Source organism: Bactrocera latifrons, unplaced genomic scaffold, assembly GCF_001853355.1.
Source record: "Bactrocera latifrons isolate USDA-ARS-PBARC rearing strain unplaced genomic scaffold, ASM185335v1 scaffold_254, whole genome shotgun sequence".
Classification (NCBI taxonomy): domain Eukaryota; kingdom Metazoa; phylum Arthropoda; class Insecta; order Diptera; family Tephritidae; genus Bactrocera; species Bactrocera latifrons.
The window spans coordinates 208,034-230,337 of record NW_017536119.1 but is presented as its reverse complement, the minus strand read 5'-3'; the positions used below and the strand labels follow the sequence as shown (position 1 = coordinate 230,337).

General features: G+C 36.9%; 4 protein-coding genes across 6 annotated transcripts in view; 2 read left to right on the top strand and 2 right to left on the bottom strand.

Moving 5' to 3' along the window:
* The window catches only part of LOC108969501 (atrial natriuretic peptide receptor 1), a 115,156-nt gene extending 100,983 nt beyond the window's left edge, over positions 1-14,173 (top strand). For both annotated transcript variants that reach the window (XM_018934252.1, XM_018934253.1), the window contains 6 exons: positions 2,780-2,924; positions 2,989-3,415; positions 3,487-4,212; positions 4,919-5,083; positions 11,424-11,601; positions 11,670-14,173. In XM_018934252.1, coding sequence (XP_018789797.1) covers positions 2,780-2,924; positions 2,989-3,415; positions 3,487-4,212; positions 4,919-5,083; positions 11,424-11,601; positions 11,670-13,551 — 3,523 coding nt within the window. In that variant the 3' untranslated portion in view covers positions 13,552-14,173. The remainder of the gene's footprint in view (positions 1-2,779; positions 2,925-2,988; positions 3,416-3,486; positions 4,213-4,918; positions 5,084-11,423; positions 11,602-11,669) is intronic.
* On the bottom strand, positions 6,635-7,637 carry LOC108969504. Its single transcript, XM_018934256.1, has 2 exons — positions 7,009-7,637; positions 6,635-6,957 (listed from the first exon to the last, which is right to left on the bottom strand). The coding sequence occupies exons 1-2, from the start codon at positions 7,460-7,462 to the stop codon at positions 6,761-6,763; spliced, it is 651 nt and encodes a 216-aa protein (XP_018789801.1). The 5' UTR covers positions 7,463-7,637; the 3' UTR covers positions 6,635-6,760.
* On the bottom strand, positions 8,512-10,431 carry LOC108969503. The gene is made up of 3 exons (XM_018934255.1): positions 9,223-10,431; positions 8,928-9,158; positions 8,512-8,851 (listed from the first exon to the last, which is right to left on the bottom strand). Exons 1-3 carry the CDS (start codon positions 10,184-10,186, stop codon positions 8,595-8,597), a joined length of 1,452 nt encoding a protein of 483 aa, XP_018789800.1. The 5' UTR covers positions 10,187-10,431; the 3' UTR covers positions 8,512-8,594.
* Positions 14,174-15,296: 1,123 nt separating the features above from the next.
* Positions 15,297-21,807, top strand: LOC108969511 (ATP-binding cassette sub-family B member 6, mitochondrial). 2 transcript variants are annotated; one of them, XM_018934266.1, is made up of 10 exons: positions 15,297-15,563; positions 15,631-15,738; positions 16,718-17,047; positions 17,119-17,318; positions 17,609-17,922; positions 17,986-18,390; positions 19,573-19,748; positions 19,823-20,372; positions 20,885-21,539; positions 21,585-21,807. In XM_018934266.1, the coding sequence occupies exons 3-9, from the start codon at positions 16,751-16,753 to the stop codon at positions 21,493-21,495; spliced, it is 2,553 nt and encodes an 850-aa protein (XP_018789811.1). In that variant the 5' UTR covers positions 15,297-15,563; positions 15,631-15,738; positions 16,718-16,750; the 3' UTR covers positions 21,496-21,539; positions 21,585-21,807. The 2 variants fall into 2 exon arrangements, with proteins under 2 accessions (XP_018789811.1, XP_018789810.1); XM_018934265.1 differs by having other exon boundaries at positions 20,885-21,807.
* Positions 21,808-22,304: the final 497 nt, after the last annotated feature.

Genomic DNA, 22,304 nt, shown 5'->3' with positions numbered 1-22,304 from the left:
AAGTCTTATCCGGATACGGATGAGAGAGTTGAGAGGTGAAATTTAAAAATCTGAAATTTTCCTGTATTTTTTTTTTATTATAGCGTGTATAGTTTAGGAGATACATACATATGTACAATAACTGTATTAGAGGAGCGCGCCATTCTTGCTAATGCAATAGCAATAATAAATAACGTGATATACGTTCTAAGTAAGCTTTCGTTAAATGGCGTTAATGGACGAGCAATAATGGTCTAATTCCGAAAAATTATTTCGCAGGAATGTCTCTTCATAACAGTAATCTACTTGCTTAGATCATTTTAATATTCAAAGCATGGTTTAATTACGTAAAGTAGGCATTTTTTGAGAAAACTTTGATTTGGTTACGTTCTTTAATATTCAAGACACACATCATCATTATATCTGATTTCATCGCAATTTACGCGAATTTCTCGCTGCTGAATATCAGATTTTTGATATTTCGTCTACTAGTATTGTAACATACTATTTCTCAGTTATGTTACACAAATATATTTGTTATTTTTTGAATTTTAAGTTTTTAAGATACAGGAATTTTTCTGGCTGACATACAAGTATTTATTATTGTCTATGACAGCAAAATGAGTCTAAATAAAGCACATGATCAATATATCGTCACCTGAAATGCAAAATAACGTATCATCAAAAAATTCGAAATTGAGTGTCTTATTGATTACGATTCACTACTTCAAATTACATACTACGTAATATTATATATGTTCGATATTTTCAAGTTTTGCGGTCAGATATAAACCAGTTTTAACCAATATTAAAATTTTGTTTCACCGATGTTACAATTTATTTCGTGTTTCATTCATGCCACTGTAAATTTCCGAAAATGTTGTAACGTTATTTTGCATTTCAGGTGACGACATGTACTTTTTATTGTCAAGCAGACATGTACTATATACTATATTGTATATAAATTGTAAAACGATTGGTATTTCTTGGGTAATGACTTTGAATTCGAATCTAATTGATAAGAAAGCAAAGTCATTAATAGTATGTTAACAATTTCCCTGTCTAATGTATCACATGTGATACAAAATTATTTTCTTGTACCATGTGTACAGCGTCCATGTATCATATATGAACAAATTTTTGGTTGATTTGAAATAAGTTTATTAAATGTATCACTGATGGTACATTGAGCGTATGCAATTCAACTTCGTAGTGACACGTTCGTGTATCATAGCTGATGCAAATTTTTTGTTACCGTTATATCGCTGTCAAGATGTGTGGGATAGTTCAAAAATTCACGGATAACCTCTAAAAACGCCTACAGCAATATAATTTCAAAAAKAAGTGTTGCACGTGTACCGTTAAAAATTAATTTTTGTATGGGGACAGGGAACCTGTTAAAGTTAGTTCAGACGAATGAGATCAATGATGAAGATTCGGTTAATTTAGACGTGATAGTCAATAAGACACTAAAGTTTATACTCTTATACAGCACAAGGTTCTCCATTAGGGATGATATGATTTGTAAGTGTCGTTTCGGCCATTTTTAATATGTCAGGATCTCTAATCTTTTTTTTTTTTTTCATTGTGTTCAGTAAAGTTTACAATTCATCATACTATACGCAAGAACAACGTCTATAAATTATTCAACTTTATTTTCAAAGTAATCGTTCTCCAATTGTAACTTTTGGTGCGCTTTTGACATTTTGTGGTCGTAATAATCGTCCACTTGTGCTCGCCATTCATCGAATTTTTGAAAATTTCTGGCGCACGTTTTCTTTAATGTTTAATGTTTCAATAATGTTCAAGTGCCGGTAAGACCAAGAACCGTTCGAAGTGATGAAAATATTGCTGACGTTCAGGCAAGTGTTGCTGAGGACCGCGATTTCCAGACGTTCTCAAGAATTGAAAATGTCTCAAAACACAACCGGACAGATTTTGAGAAAGGACTTGAATTTGCATCCATATAAAAATGTTACCTCCGAAAAACTGAAGCTATTGGACCACCGTAAACGTCGTGAATTTGCGTATTTTGCTTTGGAACAACTTAAAAACGACAACCATTTTTTTTTTTTTTAAGAAAAGCACATCGCCGATGAGGCTCAGTTTTATCTGAGTATGCAATAGAGAGCGGTATAGATCGATGATAACCAACTATTTATAACCGTAATTAGAAAAAGTTGATATTGACAACATCTGGTTCCAACAAGACGGCGCTACGTATCACACAGCACGTGCAACAACCGAGTTATTGCCAAGAAAGTTGAGGTATGCGATTATTTCAAGAAATTGTGACATTGAATGGCCTCGAAGAAGTTCTGATGTAACACCGTTAGACTACCGCTTGTGGGGTCATTTGAATTTGTTCGTCTTTAGCAATAAACCAAACTCTCTTTAAGCTTTAGAAGTCTAGTCTGAACTTGATATTTAAGATATACATACGACTTGATTAATTGGAAAAAAAATACTTAAAATAGGGTTCATCGAATTCGTTCCTGCAAAAAAACAAAAACGTGAAGGCCATTTGAATGATCTTACTTTCAGAATTGTATCGGTTGTACTACACATTGAATAAAAAAATTTGAATTTCCCTTGTTAGTGTGTTTTTTGTTTTTTTAATAAATCCGATCACTCTTATTTGAAACCCCCTTATAATTATATAAACAAGATTGTGTACTTATTACAATTGTGTGTAGTATTTTAAAATATTAATTTTTAACAGCTGTCTTCGTTTCACAAMAAAAAAAAAATATAATTAAATTTCATAGTTAATAATAATATCTTTACTCTATCATTGAAGCGCTTCACACATCGCTTGGAGGCCTTGGTATGACAAAAACGATACGACCGAAAATAACGAACGCGCACGTAAGGCATATACCGCTATACTGACTTTAACGCCAAAACAACCAGATGATGAGGCATACACTACAGTTTCAAATAAGGTAAACTTGCTTAGCCCTATCCAAAAATTACATAACTAAATAACAATACTTTTAATTTTGTTAGATCAAAACCATCGCCACGGAGAARTATAATTACACATTCCAGGAAAATGAGGAAGTGTCGTCCTTTGTAATATCCTTTTTCGATGGCGTATTGCTCTATGCCAAAGCGCTTAATGACAGTATTCGTGAGGATCCGACAGTGCTGACACGCCCTATAAATGGCACCGATATGGTACGACGTATGTGGGGACGCAGTTTCAAAGGTATTACCGGTAATGTCACTATCGATAACAACGGCGATCGTATCTCAGCATATTCTTTACTGGACATGAATCCGCATACGGGTAGTTTTGAAATTGTTGCCGATTTCATACACAACCGCTTGGACTTTGTGCCCGGCCAGGAAATACACTGGGCTGGTGGTCGCAAAGAACCACCACCTAGTACGCCGATTTGTGGTTACGATGGCTCACTGTGTCCAGATAATTGTAAGTATAGTTGATTTGAATGGTAGTAAATAGTTTGCCGATAATAATTTTCAAATCTTTTGTCTCTACAGCATTACCCGGTTATGCAATACTCTCGATCATACTCGGCGTCGTAGTTGTGCTGATGACCGTCGGTTTYTTCTTCGGTTATCGGCACTATAAATCAGAGGCGGAAATAAATTCCATGACATGGAAAGTTTCACTTAGTGATTTAGTTTGTCCGGATTTGGGTGGTCGCGGTATACGCGGCTCCTTTCACTCACTCGTACGGCATAGCTCGCAATTGACACTCATGTCCGAGGACTTGCGTTCGCTGTGCGGTGATCGTCAAATCTTCATACCAGTCGGTATGTATCGTGGCTGTGAAGTAGCTATTAAGGCGATCGAAAATCGTCAAATCAATTTGACACGTTCGCTTATGTTGGAACTAAAAAGTATGAAGGATCTGCAGCATGATCATTTGGTGAAATTCTATGGCGCATGCTTGGATCCACCGAAGCGTTTCCTACTCACCGAATACTGTCCGAAGGGCTCACTGCAGGACATTCTGGAGAATGAACAATTCCAGCTGGACTGGATGATTAAATTATCGTTAATGCATGATATTGTGCGCGGCATGCATTTTTTACACAACTCGGTTATACGTTCGCATGGCAATTTGAAATCGTCCAATTGTGTGGTGGATTCCAGGTTCGTTTTAAAAATCACCGATTTTGGTTTGCATACGCTAAAGCGGGAACGACCAGAGGCGGTGGAAAACGATGTGGAGGACTGCAATAGTCATGCGTATTGGAGTAGTAAGTATATGAATCGCCATTATTATCCAATTAGGCTTCTTATATATGTAGTAAGGATTCTCATAAAACAAGAGATTACATTAACTTTCTTACAATAACTAGATAACTAGAACAATAGTGATGCGATCTGAATAATAAATTCGGCAATTGAAGCGTTACTTTGAACAGTAATATTTGCGGTATTTAGTGAAGATGAAGAATATGAAATAAACAAATTTTCAKATAGTGACAGGGATTTCGATCAATCAGTTTTTATGACAGCTATACGTTATAGTAGTCTGATATTGGTGATTCCGACAAATAATCCGTTGATTGAGGAGAAGATGACGTGTGCAAAATTTCAGATCGATATCACGAAAACTGTGAACTCAATAACGCGTGTATACAGAAAGACGAACAGAGGACATAACTAAAGAGATAGCATCGAATATAATTTTAGAATTACAGAAGCAGTCCATTAGCACACATCCGTCTGTTGATTCGCCCATCCTTAAACAAAATATATAACTCAAAAAATTTCAATATTAAATCTGTCTTCCGTCGTGTAACTGTAGAATTTTCAATATTTTTTTTTTTCAAAAAGTTAAACATCTAAAATTTTTTATCAAAGGATTAGTATAATCTTACGTTATCGGACCAAGAATTTTATATTTCTTTGTTAATATTGAGTTAAAATGTTTGTCAATATTATTTCACTTTCTTACAGAACTATTTTGGACAGCGCCAGAATTGTTGAAAATTGGCAATGATCGTCCGCCAGAGGGTACACAAAAGGGGGACGTTTATTCCTTTGGCATAATCGTACATGAAATCAGYACAAGACAAGGTCCATTTTACCTAGGCAAGACTGAAATAGAAAAATCACCTAAAGGTAAGTTTGAAAAAATACAAAACTTCCATAATACAGGTGACGGATCATTATTGTCCGAACGGTTACATATGTAATTTTTAGCAAATATGTCCTATATCGACGAACTATTGCAAGAATAAAAAAATACCTTGACTTTCTTGACACATAAAATCTTAGACCAAATACTTTGTATCCTGAATGTGTACTCACAAGCCTTTGGGATATATGGTATTATTATGAGAATTATAATGGTATCTTTCTTATGTGGGTAAGTAGGAGTGCTGCCACTAAGCTCTCAATTAGCGCTGAATGCGCCATTTTGCACTATCGCACCTTATAATCTTACTATTCCGTTTCATTGTAGCGCTCAAACCATATGTTGGTCTCAATCAAACTGCTTATATCCGTTATGATTTTTGTAGACAATTATTGAAGGCTTGGTGCCTGATGGGCTCCTAAGTTATTGTATCGGGTTTGTGGTTTGTAATAGAGCTGAATATTCGTAGAGAAAGTGGAAAACCTTTTACCTATGATATTTTTCAACTTATATAGTAGGATATTGGTTTTATTTATGTCTTATTTGTGTCAAAGCTGATTTGATATCTTGTAGCTTGTTGTTGTGTTCCATCTACGCTGAGCGGTTTGTTCAATGATCGTTCCTAGCGGGCATGGTATTGGCGCCAGCTCGGTTTCGTCTAAAGAGGCTCCTAGCTTGGCCAACTAATCTAACTTTTCGTTACCGAAAATGTTCCTRTGGTCTGTAACGCGAATTATGGACAAGTGGAATTGTCCTGGCAGTAAGCTTAAACTCTTCCTTCATTTGTTGACTACGTCGGAATCAATCAGTGATTTCGCCAAGTAATGCTTCATGGCTTAATACTTTCTGTATTCTTCTGTAGTTATTCAAAAAACCTTAACAGCCCTTCTCTATACATAGCACTTCGACTTAGACGTTGCTTCCTGAGTTTGGTAAAGATGTCGAGATCAATGAAGCATAACACCGCACCTACTCCGCAGCTCATTTTCAGCCCGTCAGTATAGATAGTTAGCAGCCTTCTCTCTTACTGTACCTATTTTTCATTCATTGAAATCTAACCTAGAGAGAATATAGTCTGATTTAGTTATGTTTGCTGGTTCAGGATGGCACTGTGCGGCATATAGGGTAACCTTCGTCRGGCACTTCTGATAATTTTACTGATGGTAGAAAAAAACATTCCTGATACCAACAACTTGCTATTTCTTTCACTCCTCCTCCTTCATTAAGGCGAGGTAGTATTCCATTCCACGCCCCACCCGTAAGATCGGGAAAAGAACACCTCCTTGAAGAGTGCCTCTGTTTGCATGCTTCCTCTAGCCAGTTTTAGTAAGAACACCAACACTTAGACTCTTTTCCAGTTTCTCTGTATGTAGGAAAGTTGGATGCTGTTCTTAAATAACTCTTCTAGCTTTGGAAGCATGAGGYTTCGGCATCATTATGGGTATAATCCCATCCGTGTCCACCGTTTTCAATGGCAAAAAACAAATATCTTCTTACTTACTATGCAGCTGGAGGTGTCTTTCTTAATCCGCAAACTATTTTCATTTTTTTTTTAGATTTACCGCTAGATTCAACCTCGTCGTTAATAATGAATCATATTTATTTTAATCAAAATCGTTTCATTCCTCTGTTTCTGATATACATTTTTCATTTTCATGGATTCAAACTTTACGTTCAAGAGTTGTATTTTCTGATTCCGTTTTCAACAGTTTTCGTTCCACCGTCCGTTGCATGATCGTTTCTAAATGATCGACTTCGTCACCGGTTTTTTGCACTTTCCAAAGCAAATAACCGCGTTCAATGAGTGTTGCTTTCGTTTTGCTCGGCGGTGTATTGTTTGTCTGGGGTATAAATTTACCTTTAAAGTGTTTAATTATACACGTCAGCACAAACATATGCAAATGCTTACCTTCTAGCGAGCATCGTCGAGGACTGGTCTGTTCCATCTGCTCAAATGAACCTCTTACCGAYTCATTCGACTCTTTTTCTTGCGTTTGACATACTTCCCAGTCTTCCATCAGTTTACTCTTCACAGACAATACCGGATTGTCTGCACTTAAGTCATAGGAATCTTTACGGGAAGCACCACTCTCAAGACGTTGCTTTTTAGGCGTCTGTTGTAAATTAGCATTTGTTCCTGGTTTCTGCTCAACTTTTGTTGTAGTTTGCAGTTGTTGTGTAGTTTTTTGCGTTGGATTGTCATCGAGAAACRTATAGTCTGTTGGTGGTTGAGACAAATGCGGCTGGTAGAATGTATATTGCAGTTTTGCCGTTGAAAATTTCGAATTTTGGGTATTAGTTTTACTTTCCTCATTGGCTTTTTCACTTMTATCACTTGATGCCGTTAGCTGTTGCTTCGACATTATCGAATTTGGTATCCGTATAGTTTGCGTTAATCCGAAAAGTGGTGGGTTTTTGGCGAAACTACTTCGTTGTTTATATTTCGAAACTTAAAATTTKTATTAAACAATTAGTTTATTGCATTTTAAATTGACGAAAAAGAATTCCAAACATATTGACAATAAAAAATTGCACCACAAAAATCTATAATATCGTATGAATCGATACATTCAAATATTTCAACGAAAGTTTGATAAACATAGTATTCGGTTAGTGTTGGAAAAAATTAACTTTTCGGTTCAAAACGAGGAGAATAGTCGTTCACGACAATTTCTATTCACAGCAAAATCGATCCATTTCTAAAGACATAAAAAGTAACCATCACTGGTRATAAAAAGTACTCCACTTACGACAAGTGAAAACGGTGGTGATCRAAGCGGGTGAGCATGCGCAAATGGCGGCCCTGCCAGGATTGATATTAAGAAGCTTGTTAAAAACGACTCTTTTTCTCTCAATTTTTTGTTTCTATCGGTGTGATATTGTGAAATTACCTTCAAAATCTTCATCTTTACTGGCGTAGACACCGCTTACGCACGCCAGTCGTTTCTACTTTTCACAATTTGGCACCAAYTAGCGATACTAAGTGCAGCCAGGTCCTTTTACACCTGATCTCTACAACGRAGTGTATGTCGACCACTTCCTCTGCTTGCCCCGGCGGGGGAATTGCCTACTCAGTCCGAGTAGCACTTGTTGGCAAGAGTGGATTTCGAGGCTGGCATTGTTGTTGCTAYTAATACTGGTTACAAGATAGACGAAATTATCTAGGACTTCGAAGTTATGACCACTTGCTTCACTTCCTTATCTTGARCTTTATGTAGAATAATMGTTTCTGKCCACTCCCAAGTGAATGGCAATCAGAGAACTTTCCTCACTTGCGTGCACTTCATCCGCGAGGCATCACAAAAAAGAAGAAAAAAGTAACAAAAAACAGCGCTTGTTCGTGAGAAACACCAATCCTTTTATTTAAATTTTACAACAACTAAAACTCAAAATCTCTATTAATTACGAGTAATACAATTTTTTTTCTATATTAGTCAAAAAAATTTCAGGTGTTGTTTCGATCTTGGTTTCAGTAAACTTTAAATGCACACTTCTTTATCCTTTCCATTTCGCTAACCAAGAGCGTAGTCGGTGACACCAAAGTGAGCATTGGCCGGAGCAACTTTGTGCGGCTTGCTGTTTCAATTTACGCAGCTCGGCACGTTTTTGACGTCGACGRTATACCTCGTGACGACGTTCAAGCTCAGACAACCAAGCGATGCGTGATTCCTCCCAACATTGTAGTTTATAATTTAGTCCACGAGCGCCACCAAAAATAATATCCTCATCCGATGACTTCTTAACGAGTTGTGCTGAAGTTCAAGAGTTAGCATAAGTAAATGGATGTAATCGTAGTTTAAATATGTAGATAAGTTTAACGGAACGTACCATCATCGAAAAATGCAATGAACCGCAAAGGTTTTCCTTCGCCAACATCAAAAGTTTCGCGTGCTTTTCTTCTTTTTTGCTTGAATCTCGCATAAAGCAGAAGTGAATCTATATGACTTAGCGCCGGTTGATACGAGTAATCCATAAAATTATTTGTGGGTAACACTTCAAATATTGGCACCGATTCACAGTAATCGGGTACGTACGAATCGAGGGATATAGTCAGCCGAGCTAACAACGAAATTAAGTTCGCTGAGTTAATGAAGTTATGTGTAGCTGCTTTAAGCGCACTTACAGTTATCAGAGGAAAACACTGGTTCAAGTCGTGACTCTACTATATTTTCTGYCTCATATCGGTAACACGGGTTATGAAACAAGCATGATTCTTTGGTTTCCAAATGTTTTTCATTATCGCTAACTAAACTATCGGCTATGCTCTGCGGTGCAGTTTTATACGCTTCCGATAACGTAGCCGCATCGTCGGTTTCTCGCAACGTACTCGGCTCTACTACAAGCTCATTGTTTGGTTCTGTGTAATATTGTGAGGAATGCGGTACTAAGAATCCTTTGCGATGACAGGTCGAACAAACACTTTGCGTAGATGTGTCCTCAGTCGATGCAWAAGCCTCTCTCGTCTTCCACGCCGCTTTAGCAATTTCATTATATCTGCATTCCTCCTCGCCACTGATCAGACGTGAATTTTGTACATTTGAAGGATACTCTGGCAGATTGTATGACGTACGCCCTAAGGCACATTGACTACAGGGCAAAACCGAAGTGATGGAATGAAATGAGCTTTGCGGCAAGTAAACTATTTGATCTAAACGACTTAGTGGATCGCGTACAAAGCTCAACGGGCTGTCGTACAGTAGTGCCGGCTTAAGCGGATACTGTTCATATAGAAATTGTGGTCTTTCATGTTTCGGTTTGTTAAAGCCCATACAAGCGGCTTGTGTTGGTAGCTCTGTTGCTTGTGGCGTGTATATTGCGCCCGTTGGCACTTCAAACTCTTTTGTGTTAGGATTTAGTGCACAAATATTTAACACTCTGGGTTTTGGTATCACTACAAATCTCTGCAACTCTTGACAATGCGTTCTTTGCGCCAGCAGCGATGTGCTACTTGCAGCTGTGGTACAGKTATCTGCATCGTCTTTATTAGTAAGCGTAATCGTGCTCGTACGATCATTAGTGATTAGTTGGGATTTTTTCTCCTCTATTTTGTAGGAARTGCTACTCTTTTCCAATTTACATTTTGACATGTCATCTACAAATTCCCGCAACTTTTTTGCTTAATGCTTTTAAACAATAAAGGAGTATTAGGCGATTACAGAGATGACCTTGTAGTGTTWGCGACGCTTTCAATTGTTGTATATTTCTCAGAGACGAGATAACATTTTCTTTGTATTTATTGCTCTAGTTTGCCGAGTTGATAGTCCTCACGATTTCAAAATAAATTTTAAAATAAATGTAACAAAATATTTACTTCATATTTTTCACAAATTTAAAAAAAAAATTATGTCAGAAAAATTGATAATGAATGCGTGTACGAATGTAAAAATTACATTAGGTTCGAAAAATCTATATATCTTAACCTTTGGGCAGCGCAGCGGAGTGAACTTCAAATTTTATAATGTGGAGCCATCATCGTTCTCATGTTCAAGTCAAATGAAATCCGAAATGGTTCTGTGATTTAGGAAACACCATTTCATTGCAATGATAATACCAGTTTTCGAAAAGGCTGACCTAATATGACAATTCTGCTTCTTTGCATACCCACTGAGTCAGAATTGCGCATCATCGCTGAACCAATTTTGGCTCGAAAATGTTGGATCTTCTTGGAACTTTTCAAGAGCGAAGCGATATTGCTTGGAAAGKTCGAGTGACTTCAGTTCTTGCCTGAGCTGTTTCTAGTACGCTTTCAATTTAAGGTCTCGAAGTAAAATGCGACAAGTCGTTCCATACGACAGTTCGAGTTTCTGCAAACGGCGCCGAAACGACTGTCCACGGTCTTCGTGTACACTCTCAACCACGGCTGCTATATTTTCTTCACTAAGTGCTRGACGTTGTCTAGTGAGCTCTTCAAACTCAGAACGGTTAGTTTTGCCSTAGTTGTAGTGGCTCTAACTCAATGGGTTAATGTCTTTTCGGTGTACACGCGGTAAGCTTTCAACTTGTAGAAGCTATTTGGTGTAAAACGAGGTAGATATTTGGAAGGTCACACTTTCAGATGATCCGTTTAGCTGGTGGCATTAGCAATAAAAAGTCAAAGAAGATTTGTATTGGCCTCAAGGCGCTTCTGACTTCACAGTGAACTATTTACAATAGTCCAAGCTTGATTCTGGTCTACAGAAGTAGCCATTGAACCTAAGCTTAACCCTAACCCAAGCCCTGAATAAAATCAGAAGAGCTAATAACTTTTAAAGACAAAAGATTCAAGATACTTAACTAATCTAGATAATACTAATATTCTTGCAATAATTTTCGTTCCTTTTTCAGAAATTATTCAACTAGTCAAAGCTTATCCGGAACACATATCTTCGCCATTTCGTCCGTATATCGATGAGCATGATGGATATCTTGATATTAACAACCTCATGATCAAGTGCTGGGCTGAGGATCCGCTTGAACGTCCCGACTTCAATGCACTCAAATCAATCATACGTCGAATCAATAAGTATGTTCACACTTAAAACATATGTTGAAGATTTCAATTATAAAAATATAAACATTTTTTTCATACAGAGATAACGAGACCGGAAACATTGTGGATAACCTGCTTAAACGCATGGAACTCTATGCCAATAATCTGGAGGAGCTTGTCGAGGAGCGTACACAAGACTACATTGAGGAGAAGAAGAAATGCGAAAAGCTGCTGTATCAGCTACTACCGCAGAGCGTTGCAGCGCAGCTTATTAGCGGACAACCGGTGGTGGCCGAAACTTTCGATCAGGTCACCATCTACTTTAGTGATATTGTTGGTTTCACCGCCATCTCAGCTGAGAGCACACCCATGCAGGTGGTGCAATTTCTCAACGATCTCTACACCTGTTTCGATTCCATTGTAGAGAATTTTGATGTCTACAAAGTGGAAACGATAGGTGATGCCTATATGGTTGTCTCCGGCCTGCCAATACGTAATGGTAATCAGCATGCACGTGAAATTGCACGTTTAGCACTGGCGCTACTTGGCGCCGTACATAAATTTAGAATACACCACCGACCGCAAGATCAACTAAAGCTACGTATTGGCTTGCACACAGGCGCTTGTGTGGCTGGCGTTGTGGGTCTAAAGATGCCGCGCTATTGTCTCTTCGGCGATACGGTAAATACGGCGTCACGCATGGAATCGAATGGCGAAGCGCTACGCATACACATTAGTCAAAATACCAAATTGGCATTAGACGAGTTTGGCACATTCATAACCACACAACGTGGTTATGTACCCATGAAGGGTAAAGGTGAAATGCTCACATATTGGCTCGAGGGTGAAGTACCAAAACCGGAGTCACCTTCAGTGCCGSCACAACAGTTGCTGCACGGYCGGCGTTCTTCACTCAAACATCCGCCGCAACGTTAYAGTGTTATGTTGCAAAAGCAACATTCCGAGATCTCAGAGGGTGAGCCATTAACGCCAGCGACAATTGTCGAACACAGCAGCGTACCGAAAACGCCGACTTTGCGTGTGAAGCGCAAAATCTCATCATCATCACCAAAATTGAGTGACAACGAATTTAAACCGGACGATTTCAATTACTATCTTGAAAATGTCAAACAACAACAAGACAAAGAGCATATAGTGGCGATGGGTAAGCTAAAAAATGGGCTCAACGGCGACATTTACAGCAGCCGTTCGCTGCGTGAGCCGCGTAAAGATGCCAACAACGAGTTGGCCAATCTACGTTTACCGTTATCTGGTGCACTGAAAAATCACAATAACAATTTAGCGAATAACCAGCGTACCAGCTTTGCACATCTATTGCAATCCAACTCGAATTCCAATCTAAGCGGTATTCTACATCCGACAACACCGGCATTGGCACGCGTACGCCCGAGGCTATCACCAAGCATTTCCCCATTGGTATCCAGTGAACGTGCCGACAATGATCACTTACAAAATGGTCAACGCATCAAATTCCAAATAGGCATTAARGATGACGAACAACAAGATAGCGGTATAAATGGCAGATCTGAGCCAAATACTTCAGCACAACTTTTACCTCGACGCCCATCATTTGATGAATCATATAGGGAATCAAATATTTATAAGCCTGATGGCGTTGATGATGACGAAGACGACATTGATTTGCCATTAAATCACCAGTTGAATAGTAGTAAAGCACGCTTGTTGGAGGGCGAAAATCTAAATAGCGTGGYATTTACTAAAAATGGTTGTGATAGTGTATGTAAAAGCAACAATAATAGCTACAATAACATTGTAAAAGCAAATAATGCAAAGAATTTGCATCTTATTAGCAAAACTGTCCCGCCAATGGATAATCACGTGGTCGTAGGTGCTGCAGACGCAACAAATACGGGTGCCAGCGTAGTGGGTAATGCTGTAACTGTGGCTACACCTCCGGCAGGGAGTGTGGCGCAACCGTTATTGGGAAAAATCAATTCATAATTTGGTATAAATCATTATTTCAGCAACGAATTTCACAACTGCAGAGCARACATGCAATTGTATTGCAACTCATGTTCACTAAGTGGACGCCTACATGTACATATGTATGTATAATTAATGCAAAAACCACAAACATGGTACAGGAGGCAATTTGAAACTGATTTCAGGTTTATAAGTAAGTGGAAATRTGATCACAAATTTCTCATAAATAAAGGAAATTTAAACTCTTGTTTGCATTAAAATGCTTGAATATAATTTGGCTGAGGCGCGGAGCAATTGAAAATATTTGCACATGTAAACTAATATTACAGAAATTCTTGTACTCAGTGCTATTTCAAACAAAAAAACTAAATATTCACTCGTATTTAAAAACTAGTTTTAAAAATAATTTAACGTTTATTAGGTTTTCAAATTACAGTTGTATAGTGTTATGTAATATGCCAACAGCATAGTACGACAAATGTAGCAAAAATAATATATTAAAAATGTTAGATTTTAAACACAAACATAATTTCATCACAAATATCGACCATCACAAATAGTTTGTAAGTTAAATTCTTTGTTTATATACTAAACTTTACAGTATATAAAAAAATATAGCGTATGTTTTAAAATCATCTATATCCAGTGGCTGTTCTCAAAAAATTTTAACAAATAATTGTAGTAATATCTTGAAAATATATTTACATTTTAAGTTGTATTTATTTTTTTACTTAATTATTGTCTAGTATATTACATTTAGAAACACATGTTTATATATACATGTATATGATACGTATAAATATATTTGAAATATTGTAAGAAAGTGTAGTTGAAAAAATAAAGCATCAAACAAATTCTTTTCAATATCAAACTGATTATTTAATTTCCAATTTATGGCAGGACTAAGTACTACTAATGCACCTATATATTTGTACCTTTCATACTCAAATGCATTATAACACGATTTTGCGTTGCTTATGATATACTACATATTTACTTGTAAATCTACTACTTACATTGCGCTGCAATTAAGAAACCGGTGAACATATTAAGGTACGCTATGTAAATTTGCTTTATAGTATCTTCGCAACACATAGCAAAACTTTAAATACTTGAAACGAACACACTTAACACATTTTCACAACATAAAACTTATTTGTGCACTTTATACGCCTTGAAAAAGTGGATTTGCTCTTATTTCTTTACMATTTTGTGAAACATATACATTTACTTCGACTATGCAGCCACAACCACTTTTCCCCGTTTTACATTTTTCTTACAACACAYACATATAGAAGACACACGATTATTTAAATACACGCATATTTAWTTTAACTCTTAATATCCGCGAATTTTTGATTTATTTGCTGAACTACTATTAATTCCGCATAAATATTATTCCATTAATCAAATTGGCTTCAACAAAAAGAAACAACCGCGACACRAAAGAAAATGGTTTCCTTTTCCGTTAGTTTTACATATGTTCAGTTTGGGTAGGGTAACTCAGATTGACAAGAAAACCGAATTAACAGGGTGCTCAGTAGCCGATATACAAATATATAAATATGCGTTGAACCAAAAAACTCGTTAAATATGTCACAAATTGAAAAATAACTTTTTGATTTAATAATAATAAATAATTAATTTTTTTTATACTGTGATACACTTACCTACTTAGCAACTATTACTGCATATTAATCTTATAATATCTCTACCGATTTAAATCTCTGCAATGGCAGTTACACATCTCTAATAGTAAAAATTTGACAATTGACTCCTGTCAGCTGTGCAGCAAAGAAAATTGGGGAGGAATTTATATCTTTAATTAAAACAGCCAAGTTATTGTTTAAGCAGAAATTTTAACGTTTGTTATTACAAAACTAAAAACAATATATTAATAATAGGGAATGCAACGTTATGTACTACAAGTGTTGTAATTTTAATATATAAAATCGGTGAAGTGCTAATCGCTATAAAATAATCTCTGGCGCAGAGTAATTTGAAAGTCATTCCGAAAAGTAAAATTTGAAGTGCGTAAAAACAAAAATTGCATAATTAAAATTACAGCAGCGAGAAATTATTAAATAATCTTTACAGTGTTGTTGCAGGCACGTAAAAATGGTTTAGATTAAAAACGGAGGGTGTACAAAATCGGAAGTAATACTTTGTCCAGTTTGAAGCAACTAGGAAATAATCAACTTATAAGTATGTACTTGTTTTTGCTTTAGCTTCCACAAGTTTTGAAAATAAACAACCACTTATAACCACAAATAGAAAAATTGAACGTATTTATATATAAGAATAGCAAAAAACACRTATTTAAAAACATTTTACAACAAATTTGTATTTGTATTGCTGTTGTTTTACGTTAAACTTCGATGGAAATAAAATCTAACAATTGTTTGTTTGTTTGCGGCTTCTATTAAAAATTGTCTGGGCAGGCGTATTTCACAAAACTCATGTAGATCAAAATTAGACTTGCTAATTAAGTACATATTCCCATTTCGCATTTCGTGTATGAAATTTTAATTAAATCAAGAAATTATCTATTGGTTATTCATTTCGTGTATGATCTGATAAGCAATTATCGCATTAAGTAATGTATGTTATAATTTATATAAGTAGAAAAAAAGTTAAATTTTGTGCACAGAAATTTAATACTCTTTATAAATACAAAAGTTTCCAAATGGACACATAGTCGAAGTTGGCTAAATTGAAACAGTTCGTAACGCTGATCATTTATTTATATATTTTATGGGGTCTCCGACGCTTTTTTCCTCGCCGTKACAAACTTTGTGTCAAACTTAACATATATAATGGTGTAAGTGATTGGCGTGAATTCAAAAACTTTAGATATCCTAACTAATTACAAAACTAAAAGTCATCGTCAACGCCCATGTAACCGTGTCATTTTTGCAAACTAAATATTTCCTATCTAACAAACTAAATATTTGATGTCTTGTAATTTAAGCTTAGCTGCTTTAGCAATAATTTAGTCCAATCACAATTCCCCGTATATTTTTTCTTATCAATTTGACGTCCGTCAAAGCGCTCGACGACAATTATATCTACACACGTCTTTGTATATAAATACACACTGCACCAATTATGTGTAATATGTACTAATTTATTTATGATATTTATAAAAAAGAGAGCATTGTACTATTTTCACACATACTTTCAGCATCAAAGTAAAACAAAATCAAGAAAAAACAAAATGCTCTACTGTCCACCAAATGTAACATTTTCGCAAATTTGGATAAATAATGGCATATCACATTGTTTTATGGACACAATTGGCAATGGGGTGGCAAGTGGTTTTATGCTGCTCATGGGCACAGTACAACTACTAATGTATCGCAAATATGCCACACGCAATGATCCGACGCATATCACCAAATCGCGCTTATACGCTTTGCAGCTCTTTCTATTATTCTTCTTTCCTATATTGGCATTAGTAAGATTCCTCTTAAATGCACGTGTTTACCCGGATCATGCAGTTTATGGATATATGGTGAGTTTTGTGAATAAAATTTTTATTTTTTTATTATATATTTGTATAAATTTCGCTCTTTTATTTTTTAGATACTCTCAACTGTACTTATTTGCATATCATATCCTTTCTCAGTTTGTGTTATATTAAAGGAACGTTTCTATCAGCTGCCATCACTACCGACGCGAGGTCACGGCCTCATATTATTACTATTTTGGACTTTGGGTTTTATTAATGAATCATTGGCATTCATAAATCTGCGTCATGAAGATTGGTGGTTCACACTCAAAACGTTAGTACTGAAGATAGAACAATATTTATTTATTATGCAAATTAATTTATGAAATAACTGTATATATTCTAAATTAGTTGATAACATTTAAGTTTGGAAATTGCCTTATGAATTTTACTTTAAATTGTAATATAAACTAAAGTCAGTGGCATATAAACTCCACATTATATTCTTATAAGCTTTAAATATGTATATACGCTAATGGGTAAAATCTTTTATAGTAGAAGTATACCGAAGTTTCCCGCTTTTACTTAATTGATATTTCATTCCTTTCTGTTTTCTTTTTACAGTAATAAAGATCAAGTGGAAATGGCTTTATTCGTTACGCGCTTTATAACCTCACTATTGATTTTCATATTGGGTCTTAAGGCACCTGGTATTATGCGACCTTATGTGCATCTCGATGAACCATCCAACGCGAGCAACAATAATACACAACAGGGTTCCGCTTTTCGTAATGCTTTTAAGAAATTGGCTAAACTATTTCCCTACATGTGGCCTAAAAAAGACGTGATGTTACAATTATCTGTTGTTGTCTGTGTACTATTGCTAATTGCTGGACGTGTTATCAAACTATTTTTGCCAATCTATCGCAAAAAGCTGGGTATGTCATATACAATAAWCTTATATAATTAAACTTCTTAATAAACATATCTCCCGATTGTAGTGGATAGCCTCACCATACCGCCTATACTCTTCCGTTGGGATTTCGTACTTGTCTATGTTGCATTATCCTTTGTACAAGGCGGTGGCACCGGCACTATGGGACTTTTCAATAATTTACGTTCTTTCCTCTGGATACGCGTGCAACAGTATACAACGAGAGAAATTGAAGTCGATCTATTCAGTCATTTGCATCAGCTCTCACTGCGTTGGCATCTACAACGCAAAACTGGCGAAGTTTTACGTGTTATGGATCGTGGCACAGACTCCATTAATAATTTATTAAACTACATTATCTTTTCGATTACGCCCACTATTGTCGATTTGCTTGTAGCTGTGGTTTTCTTCATCTATGCTTTCAATTGGTGGTTTGGACTGATTGTGTTTCTCACAATGTTTTTGTATATTTGTAAGTAATGATGAAAAAAACATGAAAAAACGTTAACTTTGGCTGCGCCGAAGCTGTAATACCCTTCACAGCAAATTTTTTTGTAGAATGAACAAGTATAGCAGGTATTTTTCAGACCTTTATCGCAATTTTGTTCGGTCAGTTTCAATGGCAGCTAAATATATGCTATAATGATCYGATCTGAACTATATATCAGGAGATTGTACCGTTATGTTGGATAATAATGCATRCCAAATTTTGTAAAGATATATCTTCAAATGAAAAGGTTCCAATATAAAGACTGTATTTTTGGTCGATCAGTTTGTATGGCAGCTATGCAGAATATGCTATAATTATACAATCTGAGCAGTTTGCTCGGAAATTGTAGCGATAACTTGCATAAATTTCAGGTKTATGCCAAGTTTCGAGAAGATAGCTTCTAAAAAAAAACAACAGGGACTTGAGTTTGATCCATCAGGTTGTATGACAGTTATATGCTATAGTTGTTCGATAGAAGAGCTGCTGCGTATTGTTTAAAAAAGTACGTTTAAAAAACTTCAGATCTACTGCTCAAAAACGGRGAGACTAATTCGCGTATATAAAAACGGACAGACAGACGGACATAACTAATCACCGCAGCTCGTCAGGTCTTGCGGTATTTTCGTTAGTTGGCGCTGAGAGCGCGTAGTTCTATTTTTATTCGTCACATCGGGTCATGCTATACCTTTCTGGAAAGCTCATTTCACGCGCTAACACGTTTGATTGAGTGTCGTCTTTTTTAAGTCGTTCGTGAGTTATAGCGTCGCARACATGGAACAAAATAAAGAGAAAATACGGCATATTTTACTCAATCAATCAATCATCTCAAGCCGCCAATAAAATGTGTGCAGTTTATAGACCCGATACAGTTTAAATTTCCACCGCTGATAAAATCGCTGAATTGGTCGAAAGAGAATGGCATAGTAGCAGCCGTAGCATCGGTCAAGAGCTGGGCATGAGTCATCAAAAAAAATTTTATGAACAATTGAAAATTCAATAAAAATGCCGCAAGACCTTTTTTGGCAACCTATTATGTATATACACTGAAGGGTCTCCAACGTTTCCCTTTGGGTGTTACTAACTTTGCGGCAAACTTACAATACCCAATATATAAAAATATTGACCATAACCTAAAAAATATATATATATATTTTTTTTTTTCAGTGGCCACCATTTTGGTTACCGAATGGCGCACAAAGTATCAGCGACGCATGAATTTGGCCGATAATGCACAGCGCGCACGCAGTGTTGACTCGCTATTGAATTTCGAAACTGTAAAATATTACGGCGCTGAACAGTATGAGGTTGAGGAATACCGGCAGGCCATCATAAAATATCAGGTACTCACATATGCAAAAAATTTAAATTAACACTTCATTTATACATACATATATATWTWTTTTTTCAATTCTAGAAAGAGGAATTCCTCTCCATGTTGACACTCAACTTACTTAACACCTCTCAAAATATTATACTCTGCCTCGGCTTGCTCTGCGGCTCAATGCTGTGTGTCTATTTGGTTGCGCATCATCAGACGCTCACCGTCGGTGACTTTGTACTCTTCTTCACCTACCTTATGGATCTTTATATGCCGCTGAATTGGTTTGGCACCTACTATCGTGCTATACAGAAGAATTTCGTCGATATGGAGAACATGTTCGATYTGTTGAAGGAGGAYCAGGAAATTTTTGATGCACCTGGTGCTGCACCCCTTATCACCGCTGGTGCGGGCATTGAATTCTCGAATGTAACTTTTGGTTACTCACCCGAAAAGATTGTATTGCGCAATGTGAGCTTCAGCGTGCCACCGGGTAAAACTGTCGCCATTGTTGGTCCATCTGGCGCCGGTAAAAGCACAATTGTGCGTTTGCTCTTCCGTTTCTACGACGTACAATCCGGTGCAGTGCTAATCGATGGACAGAATATCAAATTAGTACAGCAGCAGAGTTTGAGAAAGGCGATTGGTGAGTTAAGAATATAAGTTAAGTTAAGTTTTTGACACWTTTCCAMTCACCTCATTCCCTAACCAACTCCTTTCCTTRTACGCCACTGTGCCCAAGTACTTGATCTCTTAAKGTAATACTGCCTTAAGTCATTCTTGAATAAAACAAAGGTTGACTTTGTTATAAAAATTGCACTGTAAGATGAGGAGGTTCAAATTGTCTACAACAAGGCAAAATAGTCTAAAGACGATTGAAGACATCGAAAAATCAACGCTCCCTCCAGGACCAAAGGGAGTCTAACCCCGTCAAGGCAGCACGTTTCCTACGCCTATCGTTAGATGAYGGCGATGATAACTTATCGTCCTAGCGGGATTAGGTACCCGTTACTACAACAACAACAACCCGAACGGCGAACCAWTTTTAATAACCAAGWCCTCTTTTCGAATCCTAATTTTTTACAATYACCCAGATATCTAAAGACTTCTTTACCTTTTTTATTTCTTTAAATCTAATTATAACTTTCTTTTGCGCAGGCGTGGTGCCACAGGACACTGTACTCTTCAATAACACGATTTTCTACAACATTGAATATGGCAAGATTGGTGCAAGCGCGGATGAAGTATACGAGGCTGCGCGCCTGGCCGATATACATGAACGGATTTTGGGCTTCCCCGAACGCTATGAAACGAAAGTGGGTGAGCGTGGCTTACGTCTAAGCGGTGGCGAGAAACAACGTGTTGCCATAGCGCGCACGYTGCTCAAAGCGCCGGTATTGGTGCTGCTCGATGAGGCCACATCAGCGCTCGACACCAATACCGAACGAAATATTCAAGCGGCCTTATCGCGTGTCTGCGCCAATCGTACGACAATTGTAATTGCGCATCGTCTCTCCACAATCATAAACGCCGATGAGATACTCGTGCTTAAGGATGGCAACATCGCCGAACGTGGACGACATGAGGAGCTGCTGCAACGTAAGGATGGCGTTTACGCTGAGATGTGGTTGCAACAGCTCAAGAACTTGGAGAGTGATGGAGAGGGAGAAAAGAATGCTAACACGAAGGACAAACCTCCAACGGAAGACGGTGGTAGTGGCATTAGTGCTGTGCTACGCGCCGGGCATGCGCACGGTGGTGCGCGCTAAAGACGTTATGGCGGATAAAAAATTTCAAGTGCTTATGAATGGTTATAGACTTTTCTGTGTTTATTTTTTTCAAACCGTATACTATACATACATATATTTTTTTGTTTTCAAAATATGCATGTTTGTATGTGGCATACACGAGTCGGCCTATTTACATGTATAAAATTGTTATGAATGGTGTAATGGAATGTAATTAAACTGTAACGCGTATGGCAGTTTGTGGTTTGTACAATGAAAACTAGAGATCTAGAGATATGTAGCAAGACGCTACTTAAAATATATACTAGTAATAAAATAATAACAAAATTCAAATTTCTGCGTTCTGCTGTTACGCCCTACCTTTGTAATGCCACATGGCAGTATTGCGTCTTGAGATGAGTATATGCWTAGTAAGATCTGGTGCGTTTAAGTAAGTTTTTGGTAAAATTAAGATCAAAAAAGTATGATTTTAAGACCAATTTTGAAACAAATTGGCTTGAAAAAATAGTTGTAATCGAAAAAAACTCCTTTGATAAATCATGAGGTCATCCTATTTAGAAGAACTGACGCGGACCGGTCCTTATYGACCGCAAGCGTGTGTTACCACGATAGTCGGGTCTTGGTAACGGACRCAGATTTTTATCCTGTCAATKTTCGTATATCTTGTATAGCTCATAGTTCTATCGACTGGCGTATTCGCYGTTGTCAATACGCAAAGGACCATAAATATTCCGCAGAACCTTACTCTCGAAAACTCGTAACGTCGACTCATCAGTTGTTGTCATCGTCCATTCCACCGCGCCAAATAGAAGGACGGGTATGATGAGTGG